General features: G+C 49.5%; 1 protein-coding gene across 2 annotated transcripts; it reads right to left on the bottom strand.

Annotated features, from left to right (window-relative positions):
- Positions 1-2327: 2327 nt before the first annotated feature.
- Positions 2328-7811, bottom strand: GSC (goosecoid homeobox). 2 transcript variants are annotated; one of them, XM_087727536.1, is made up of 3 exons: positions 7439-7811; positions 4833-5101; positions 2328-2480 (listed from the first exon to the last, which is right to left on the bottom strand). In XM_087727536.1, the coding sequence occupies exons 1-3, from the start codon at positions 7809-7811 to the stop codon at positions 2328-2330; spliced, it is 795 nt and encodes a 264-aa protein (XP_087583662.1). The 2 variants fall into 2 exon arrangements, with proteins under 2 accessions (XP_087583662.1, XP_013916561.2); XM_014061086.2 differs by having other exon boundaries at positions 4833-5092; positions 7433-7811.
- Between the last annotated feature and the right edge of the window lie 2347 nt (positions 7812-10158).

Below are 10158 nucleotides of genomic sequence, written 5' to 3' on the forward strand. Positions count from 1 at the left end.
TCAACCCTGAGCCAGTGAGATTTGAACAGCCGAACTGCAGAACTGCAGTCAGCTAAAGTAGCCTGCAGTGCTGCATTTAACCACTGCGCCACCTCAGCTCCTTGGGAAGCTCCACATTGAAGTCAATAACACCTTATGTAACTGATATACAACTTACCTACTGGCGTGTGAGGAAAATAAAATACTTTTTTCAGAGTCTTCCAATCCTCTCAGGATCAGGTCCCAAGCTTGTTTTATCCCACTTTTAAATTTCATCCTTATACTTTATAAACACCTAAGCATTCAATCTGGGAAATTTACAAACCCATGAAGCCTATTTCTGACTTACCAATTCTTTTATGGCAAGAGAGGAAATTGTAGTTTTTTTATGTTGTGCTCTTTCTAGCTATAATGAACTTCCAGTTGTAGGAACTGTCCAAAAAATCAGTTAAAGCGTTTCATCTTTGACAGATAAAAAGACATTGGCCCAGATCTCAAGAAATTATAACGAATTTGACAGAATTTTAGCTTGTGTTTTACATCTTCTAAGAGTCTGGGCTGTTTGTATAAAAAATGATGGCCATGTTGTTCCTTGAGGGAAAACAATCCATTATCCAGTTCAGCAATTCAGAACTGTGCAAAGCTTCAGAACTTCAGAAAGTGCAAAAGAGGGAGCGAGTTCTTCTTCGTTTTGTCCAGGAGTCCTCATCATGCAAAATATTTCCAACTCTCTGAGATGCTTGAGGAACAGTCTCGAAGAGGTGGAAAACTTGCATTGTTTCTTGGGTTATTTTGGTTGAATCTAATTGAATCAACTCTCAATGTTGGTTTTTGTGTGTGTACCATTTTAACTAATCCTAATTGCCTCTTATCCAGATCATGGTTGTGCCAAAAGTATTTTTCAATACTTGTTTTTTTCCCTTGAAAACATTTTGCTTCTCATCCAAGAATCTTCTTCAGTAGAAGTGAAAAAGCCTCTTGGATGAGAAGCGCAATGTTTTTCAAGAAGGAAAAACAACAACAATAACAAAGAGGTCCAGTTGCCCTTTGAAAAGCACCTTTGGGACAACTAATCTTAATAGTTGCTGCTTATAATGTTAGGTTACCCCTGCAAGACAGTACCTGCAAAACAGTGACCTGGAATCAATAATTTTCTGTACTGAAAACCTCGGATGGGCTTCTTTGCTTGCAAATTCATTGGCATTGCTGCATCCTGGTAGTGCCAATTCTGTAATCCCCTTCGGTCATTGTAATGCCAAATCACTCTGCGGGATTGTACAGAAAAAGAAGCAATTTTGTCCTGCAGAAGCTGATTTTAGAAATGGCTCAGGCAGGAGATTCCCACACTGCCTGATTTCCCAATCAGCTGCTGTTAATATTGCCCTTCCATCCAGTTGGACAATGCAAGGCATCTAAGAGAGATGCCCTGCATTGACCCTTGCAAGCTTTGTCATGCCCAAAATCCCCAGGAAGGAAGGAAAAAAATCTCCTTGCAACCAATAGCTAGCCAAATTCGTTGCTGGATCATGTGTCCTGAGTCAAAGGAGGCTTACTCTCAAGTCATCTTGCACAGACAGGCAACCTCAGCATCCTTCCTCGCCATTGGACAGCTTTGATGTTGGTGGTGGTACAAAACTCACTAGTCAGAGCCAAGGTTAGGGTTAGGGTTGGGCCACCAAATTTTGATCCCTCTGCTGTGGCTTTTATGATGATCATACTAAGTGGATGGGGCTTCAATCACGCCCTCCCAATTGCCTCTTGAAATTTTTGACCACACCCTACAGTCCACCCCCCAGGTTTCTCTAGTACAGAGAATTAGCGTCTCTCCTTGGATTTGGGTTCAAAACCCAGCATCCAGTAGAGTACAAAGCCTTGTTCTTCACCCCTCTCCCCCCCCACTTTCTCTATAGCGACCTTAAACAAGTTTCAAACAAAACCAAAAAAAAAAAAAAACCCCTCTAAGTAAAACTGAGGGGACAAGGGAGACCAGGCCTTCTCGCTTCTCTGGGGCCTCCCCCCCCGGAGGGCTCAGAGACCACCTCAGGAAAGATCCGCGGCGAGCCTCAGCCCATGCAACTCCACCGCCACGCGTTTTATTTCAAAGTGTTGACTCCGGGATGGGGGTACATTATATACACCTAAGTCGTCGACCGTCCCTCCTCCCTCTCCCTGCAAAGGCAGAGTCTGTGCAAGAGCTGCGAGCGCTTCCTCGCGCAAGTGGCCCAGAGAAATCTAGTCCATCCCCACCGGCAGCTTCTCCGGGCGTTTGTGTGCGTGTGTGCGTGTGTGTGTGTGTGCGCGTGTGAAGTGGGCGCGCGCGCCTGCGTGTGCCTGTGTGTTCAATGCCATCAGCTGTCCGAGTCCAAATCGCTTTTGCTTTCTTCTTGTAGCTTCTCTGGAGACGCCTTGGATGTTTTATTCCATTTCTGGGCGTTTTCCGACTCCTCTGAAGAAGACCGCTTTTGTCGCCGCCATTTCGCCCTGCGGTTCTTGAACCAAACCTGCATTCAAGGAAAGAAGGGGGAGGAGAAAGAGGTCGTTACTGGCCGTGGGAACTGGGAACCGCGGAGTTCAGAAGTGGCGCCCAGGGAGTGAAGACTTGGGAAGTGGATCCAGGGGTGAAATTCAGCAGATTCTGACAGCTTCTGGAGAACCTGTAGCAGAAATGTTGAGTAGTTTAGAGAACCCGCGAATACCACCTCTGGCTGGCCCCAGAGTGGGGTGGGAATGGAAATTTTGCAGTATCCTTCCTCTGCCATGCCCACCAAGCCACGCCCACAGAACTGGTAGTAAAAAAAATTGAATTTCACAACTGAGTGGATCCCTGGGGTCCAGAGGTAATAATCAGCCAGTTCTGACAGGTTCGGGAGAACAGATATTGAAAATTTTGAGTAGTTCAGAGAACCAGCAAATAGCCAGTCCCTCTGTGTCCCAGCTTAACGTCTTTTGTTGCCCTGAACAGGAGGGGAGTGGGGAAGCAAGTTAGTGGGATGGGGGGATGGGGATGTTGTAGTAACCTTCCCCTGCCACGTCTATAAAGCCACACTCACAAAGCCACACCATGCCCACAAAGCCACGCCCACAGAACCGGTAGTAAAAAATATGAATCCCACCACTGCTGGGATCACTGGATTCTACTCCTCCCACCCTCGGCTCAACGTCCTATTCAATGGAAGTGGTCCAGCGCTCAGAGTTAGGGTTGCGTTTCTGGATGAGCAAACTTTAATCAGAAAAGGAGGGGGTTTTTTGGGACGAGCCCAACAACCCCAGTCTTTTCTTGTCTGCACAGGCGCTGAGCAGGAGACTGGCCACGCTTACCCGGGGAACCGCAGCTCCATCCCTCTTGGGAGTGGACCCCTTGGTCTCGCCACTCAAGTGGGAAGTGTCCATCGCGGGCAGAGTTGCTTATTCAAAGCCAACACGAGGTTGGCTGCTTGCAAGGCTAGAGATTGAGTTTTCTCTATTGGATCCCCACCGTAGGGGCCGTTGCTTTCTCCTACAATGAAAACACCAGGCGCAGCCTGCAAATTCAGTAGCCTGTGAGTTCTGGTTAGGAACCTTTCTATTTGCAAGAGCATCAGCTTAGGAAGGGAAGGACCCTCACCCTAAAGATCAAAGCAACGGAGATATCTGGGAACTGAAATGAATGGCCGGGAAAGAAACGGCAGGGCACGGTTTACGCCACCCTCGGGATCTGGTCTTTTCCCTGGCCAGACCGGTGCTGATCAGGCTTCTGAACCGCCTTTCAGCGCACAGCCTTGCAAGCTATTTGGGCGTCTAAGACAAAGTTAAGGGAGCAACTTGTCTCTGAAAACAAGCGGCTTCAGTTGATGCTTTCCCGGGATTTCTAGCTCTACAACAAAGCGGACTTGCAGATGCTTTTCACCCAAGATAAACCAGGTTGCGAAAGCACGATACCAACGCCCTGACAACTGAAGCCTCTGGTGGCTAAAGGCAAGCAATGGGGTGGGATCTCATAATCACAACGAATTAGGAAGCGCCTGATCTTGTAATGCATAGGAATAGGTTAAGAGAAGCGGGATTTAGATGTGGATGTCGGGTGGTGGAGATCGCTTGTTCTCCTCACGCCTTGGGGAGTCAGAAGAACTCCCTAAACTAAGGCTAGGACCGCTCACGGCGGGGGAGACAGACCGACTTTGCGCTTCCGAGAATTGAAGTCAATCAACTCCAAGCATTCTCGCGCCACTTCCCAAGATACAAGTCGTAAAGAATTGGGCTGTTCGGTGGAGTTTACTCCGAGCATTCAGTGGCTGTAGGAGATTAGAGTTGTCGCGGAGGGTAAAGTAAATACCCATCCACCTGAGTAGCGCAGGAAGGGAAGCGGAGATCCCAGGAGATCAAAACCTGGCCAGCGACCGCTTCCGACGAAATCCAGCCCTGCATTCAATGTCTACGACTTCAGTTGCTCTTGAACTTCAGGAGTCGGGGGTAAGGATAATGATTATAATAGCCGCGCAGTTCCCAGTAAGAAGCAGCCCGCTGCTCTTCTTGAGGCTGCATATTCTGCAATGAGCTTTGTCAGGATCTAGGCTAAAAGATCCCCAAAGGTTTCTGAATCTTTCCTCTTCTCACTTGAAAGCCAGGGGCTCGCTTCTCTCCCTCTCTGCCCAAGTACCCTGGTGCCAAGCAGCCCCTACCACATCAACTACTACAACCTTCCCTCCTTCCTTCCTTCCTTCCTTCCTTCCTTCCTTCCTTCCTTCCTTCCTTCCTTCCTTCCTTCCTTCCTTCCTTTTCCTTCCTTCCTTCCTTCCTTTTCCTTCCTTTTCCTTCCTTCCTTTCTTTTCCTTCCCTTCTTCCCTTCCTTCCGCCTAGAAGAAAGATCAATTTACCTCCACTTTTTCCTCCCTTAAATGTACCCTTCTGGCCAGCTGTTCCCTGGTGCCAACGTCGGGGTATTTGGTTTCCTGGAACAAGTTTTCCAACGCTTCCAGCTGTTCGTCCGTGAAGATGGTGCGATGCCTCCTTTTCCGCCGACAGTGGAGCTGGTTTAGAAGCTGCAGCTCAGTCCGGGACAAGGTGCCCACGTTCATGTAAGGCAGGATTTGATGCGGGACGGGAGACATTAGGACTGAGCCTGTCCCTTCGTAGCCTGGAGGAAAAAAGAGCAAACCAGGTGGCCTACCTTTGAACTGGCCAGGTTTCCGGATCACGTCACGCGTCCCATTCCAAGCAGCCCCATCCCACGCGAAAGACCTTGCTTAGTAGAGGCGGCGGATCGATGCTATGGCGGGTTTCCCGGGGGGGGGGGGAGCTTCGGTTCTGCACTCGTGGCTGCGAATTGTGGAGAGAGGACGCGGAATCGCCCCCCACCACAAATCTGAACTTGTCCCATTCACATCGGTGGAAAGGAGTTGAGATTTCACCTGTCCGGGCTGCAGACTCTTCTCTCTATCTTAGTCCTGGAGAAGCTCCATAAAGCTATTTGTATTATATTTGTATTTGGTGCACCACTTTCCAAACTTACACTCAAAATGCACCCCAAAGATTTCCTTTCCCTCTCGTGAAGGACTTAACGAAGGCGTTTTTTAAAGACAAGGGTGCTTATTGCCCTAAATGTATCCTTTTAGTTATGTAGAAGAGGGTGAGTTACGTTTGTTTAAGGAGCTGGGAATCTACATTTTGCAGCCACTTTTGCTACGAAACAATAAATCCCACCGAGTCGGCACAAGTCCAGACGTGATCATTGTTTCGTAGGAAAGAAACCCGCCCGTTTAAATCGCCACTTTCGGACAGGGGAACTGTTACTTTTAGTGCCAGTTTAAAGTTTTCTGCTACGGAACAAGAAAACTGTATTCAATGAATACCTTCCGGGTTTGGAGAAAGGGGGAAATTCTGAGTACGTTCCTAGAAAGGACCAAATTGGCTTCAAGGGTCGAGAAGAAATCGGGGCGCTTAGATCGAGCATCCGGATTTAAAGTAATTTCCTCCTTCGGGATTTAAAATGGTCTGAGGGGTCCTTAGTGTCCTCTGAGCTTGGTTGTTTTCTTGGAGACGTTTCATTACCCAAATTAGGTAACATCATCAGGAGACCCCCACTACCTAGTTAACTAATTTTTGGGTAACGAAACATTTGCAAGAAAACAACCAAGATCAGATAGGACCAATTGACCCCTCATTCCAACCCTGAGCTACAAACTTTCTCCTTTGTTATTATAAATAAGGGTCTTTCAATTTCGTCGCAGCGATGTAAAATATGACCATTGCCATCATCTTGGCACAAGGATGATTGACCAACGCTATAAATCACGAGTGAGATAGTGATTTAAATATCAGGGTGAATCTATTTATATTTTGTTTAATTCTCGGTTCCTGCTGCTCTGCTTTTTATTTTAATGGGAGTAGGAACGTTCTAATTTTGAATGTATCTGTCCGAAAGTCTATTCCATTTAATATGCTGTTCCAAAGGAATATTTGATTAGGACCGGAAAGTTGAAATCGAATTAAGGAGAATTAGGGCGACCACTTCAGAAAGGAGCAGCTCAGTTATAACTAAACGTGTAATCTGTTTATTTTCAGAGGGCAGTCCTTATTTGAGTAGGGTTTAATGCCCGATGAATAAGCCTTGGGACAACAATGTCATAAGGAAGGCAATCCCAACGTTGTCAGAATTATTCCCAAGGGAAAGCGGGGACGCTTTAAGTCCAGTTACACGCATTTGTCAGAGCGTGTAAATACAACCCTGTCGGCGAGGAAACCATCACTCGCCCCGGTTCTCAAGCCAAAGTCAGCTCGGGTTCAGATAGCTTGGATTTAGGATCCAACGTCACTTCCAGCGATGGAATCTACCGCAGAATCCCGGCGTTGCTTCGCATTCCGCCACACGATCTCAGTGTTGCCGGCAGCCGGGAAAAGGAGGAGGGGGCATCCCGAGCACCGCGCCCTTCAAACTTTCTCCAGGCAAAGAGAAGTTTCAAGAGCCGGCTGTCCCTTTCTACCTTCGGCCACAGAAATCGCGCCTCTCTGTCGGGGAGAGAACCCCTTCCAGCTTCCAAAGGTGTTTTTATTCCCCCCCTCCCTTTTTTTTCCAAGAGGCAACTGAACTTTCTTGTTTTTCTTTGAAGAACAGAAAGTTTTGAAAAAGGTCCTTGGATGATAAGGGAAACGTCTTCAAAGAAAAAGAAGAAAGCCAATTTGCCTCTTGAAAAATAAAAGGGGAGGGGGATGGAGAACCATCTTTGGGACAACTAAGACCTGGATGGCTGAGGACCTCCATAAGACCTTCCAGCCTCATTTCTCTTTGTTACTTTCCTAAGAAGGTACCTAGGGCGAGGCAGGATTGATGGAGGGGAAGGCAAGCCGCACTCCGGAGGGGATTTTGCTTTCTCTTTTTTAAATTATTTCGCCTCTCCTTCAATCCCCCCGCCCGGCCTGGAGAACCCCCCCAGCAACACGGACGAGTGGGGCGAGAAGGGGGGCATTTCTGCCTTACCTGTTGCTGGGACGCAGGAGCACTGCTGAGCGCCGAAGGGCTGCACGGCGCCGCAGCAAGAGGGACCCACGGCGGATGCCTGGACGTGAAGTTGCCCGTAGTAATAGTTGCCGTAGCCTCCCAGCCTAGATCCACCGAGGGCGGCCAGGTTAGATGCCGGAGCCACGGCCCGCGAGTAATATCCCCCGTAGTCGCCGCCGGTGGGGCCGTAGATAGTGTCCCCTCCGTGCAGGCTGGCCGAGAAGACGACGGGCGCCGCGCTGGGCTGAGGCTGCTGCGCGGGGTGCGGAGGTTGATGCTGCTGTAGCAGCAGCCCCGACTCCTTCCCGCGGGGTCTGGCTGCCAAGATGCTGTCGATGCTGAACATGCCAGCAGGCATCCCCTCCGGCGCTCTGCTCGGAGGGAGGAGGAGCAGCGGCGGTCGCGGCGAAGGGACCTTCTCCTGGAAGAGGCAGGCCGAAGTGTGGCCGGAGTTGGGCCGTCCGGAAGGCCCGGGGGACGAGGGGGATGCGAGCCTAGCTCCTTGGGGGAAGGGGGCCCTGCAAGGCCAGCCGTTCCTTAAGAGGCCGAGCGTGGGGGAAGAGGAAGGTTCTTCGCCTTGGAACTCCGTGCCATCGTCTCCTCCCCTCCTTTCCTTTCCTTTCCCTTTCCCTTCTTCTCCTGCAGCTCCTCCTCCTCTTCCTCCACCTCCACGGCCGTCCGTTTCCTCCTCCGATGTCAACTGCCTGGATTCTCTAATCCGCTCCGACCTCTTTCCTTTTTTATACCCAGGCAACGTCATCCTGGATTGAATTCCCGGGTCTCTATCGGATCGCGAATAAAACTAATTCCCCCCCACACTCTTTGGGCGGGGGGAGGGGACGCGGAGGAGGCGGGGCCGGTGGGCGTGTCGGCAGGAGGGGGGAGGAATCGGGCACGAAGCCTTAAGGAAAGGCATTAGTGGGGTCGCGCTTTGGTCCTCTGGCTCCTTTGACTCTTCGGAATCCCTCGCCCGCCCCCGAGTTAAGGTTGATCTCTTCCCGAGTGTTGCTACTAATTGCTGCTCGGGTTAATCGGGCTAATGGCGTTGCCGAGAAGCGGCTAACACCAATCTCCGCCGCCCTCTTTTCTCTCTCCTTCCCCAGCCCGCTTTTCTACTGAGCCCTTTTCCTGGGGTCTTCGGCCTTGAGAATCCAAAGCAACAGTGGAGGGAAAGGCGAAAGATTTCGCGGGATCCCGATTTCTTGCCCAAGCTCTGTCCGTGCTCAAGAGGTCCAGGGTTACATTACACCGAAGTCTTGCGAGAAACTACGGTTACAATTCCCGAAAAGAAGTCCTCTTCTGCTTTGGAACACATTGCTCAAAAGGCAGCTTTCATTCCCAGACTCTACAATAAGTTTAAAAGTTTCTCCCTTTCGCATACCCATGTTCTAAACAACAACAACAACCCCACACACTTTCTAAAATCCTCACTTCACAGGATTGATTCTGGACGTTTTTATTCGGAATCACTTTTCTAAGCGGTCTATTTATCCGAAGGCTTGGGAATTCCCTTCATGGAGCATTTCCTGATGATTTTAGAGGATTTCCCTTCTACCAAGGGGGAAGAAGAAGAAGAAGGCTTCTGACTAGAAAGCCCCAGGGTACGGGGTAGGCTCCAAACCTCAGGTCGGAAACACTGAGGACACAGATCCTACCGCCATCGCGCATATGGCACAAGTAAGACCCGCAGGCGTTAGTGGCGCAGGTTTCAGCGTCCATCTTAACGCCTCCCATTCTCCCCCCCCCCGCCCTTCAGTCCCAACTGCGGGATTAAAACCGGCTGAATGGTTTTTAGGAAAACCTTTGGGGTTTACGGGGCGCAAGTGTCCGCCCTAGCGCCGCCGCCGCCTGTCTGGCGCAGTCGCGACGTTGCGGAACAGAGGTACAACCTTTTCACACCCATCAGTGAGTCTCTGTCTTCACATTTCTCCCAAGCATCCGGCGGAAGAAGGAAAGGGTTCTGTTTTTTCGGGGAGCAGAGAGCAGCCCCCGCATTTCCTCGCTCTGCCCAGATCCATAAATGCTCCTCCGGGGTTGCCTTTTATGTGTGCTGCACCGTCGGTGGGAAAAGGGGCCTCCCGTCCGTTAGAACCTTTGGTTTCTTGGAGGCCTTTCGCTCCTGGAAGCCGGTTTCCTTGTGATTTGCAAAACGCTCCGTCTGTCACGATTGTCTCTGGCAATCCACAGGAGGTGAACTGAATCAGATTAGAATATTTACCTCTATCAAAGAAGGTAGGAAATTGGACGTGCGAAACGAAAACAAGCCATTAGGAGCTGTTGATGAAGAACAAATTAGATTCTTTTTTTCCCCCCTCTCCTTCCCCCCCCTGGCTTTCTAGTCTTCTTTTTCTAGTCTTCTTTTTCTCGGTTTTCCTCAATCTGGACAGTTAACGAGCAGTATGAAAATGAAATCGGAAGGGGTGGCGGAGGGTTGCTTGCCGTTTTCTTTCCTTTTCTTCTCTTCGACTTCAGTCGATAACATACGGGCTGAAATCAATTTAATTGTGATTTATGGAGAAGCACTGGATTTATTTCAGGAAGTCTAAATAGGAAAGAAATAAGTTCATTTGTCGTGAATGGTTAGCCCATCTGAACAGAGACTTTGGAAGGAAGGGAGGGAGGGAGGGAATGGGAATGCTACGATTTCCAAAAACTTAACTAGCAAAATTAAATATCGCACAATAAAGATGATGCACGGCGTCTGA

Source organism: Thamnophis sirtalis, unplaced genomic scaffold (assembly GCF_051295495.1).
Source record: "Thamnophis sirtalis isolate CommonGarterSnake01/CBP01778 unplaced genomic scaffold, rThaSir2_p1.2 scaffold_1, whole genome shotgun sequence".
Lineage (NCBI taxonomy): Eukaryota > Metazoa > Chordata > Lepidosauria > Squamata > Natricidae > Thamnophis > Thamnophis sirtalis.

Coding starts and splice junctions, on each gene's coding strand:
- GSC (XM_087727536.1), bottom strand. CDS start 7,811: ATGCCTGCTGGCATGTTCAGCATCGACAGCATCTTGGCAGCCAGACCC. Junction 5,102..7,438: donor GCAGTGCTCCTGCGTCCCAG/CAACAGGTAAGG, acceptor GTTTGCTCTTTT/TTCCTCCAGGCTACGAAGGG. Junction 2,481..4,832: donor TAAGGGAGGAAAAAGTGGAG/GTAAATTGATCT, acceptor CCTTGAATGCAG/GTTTGGTTCAAGAACCGCAG.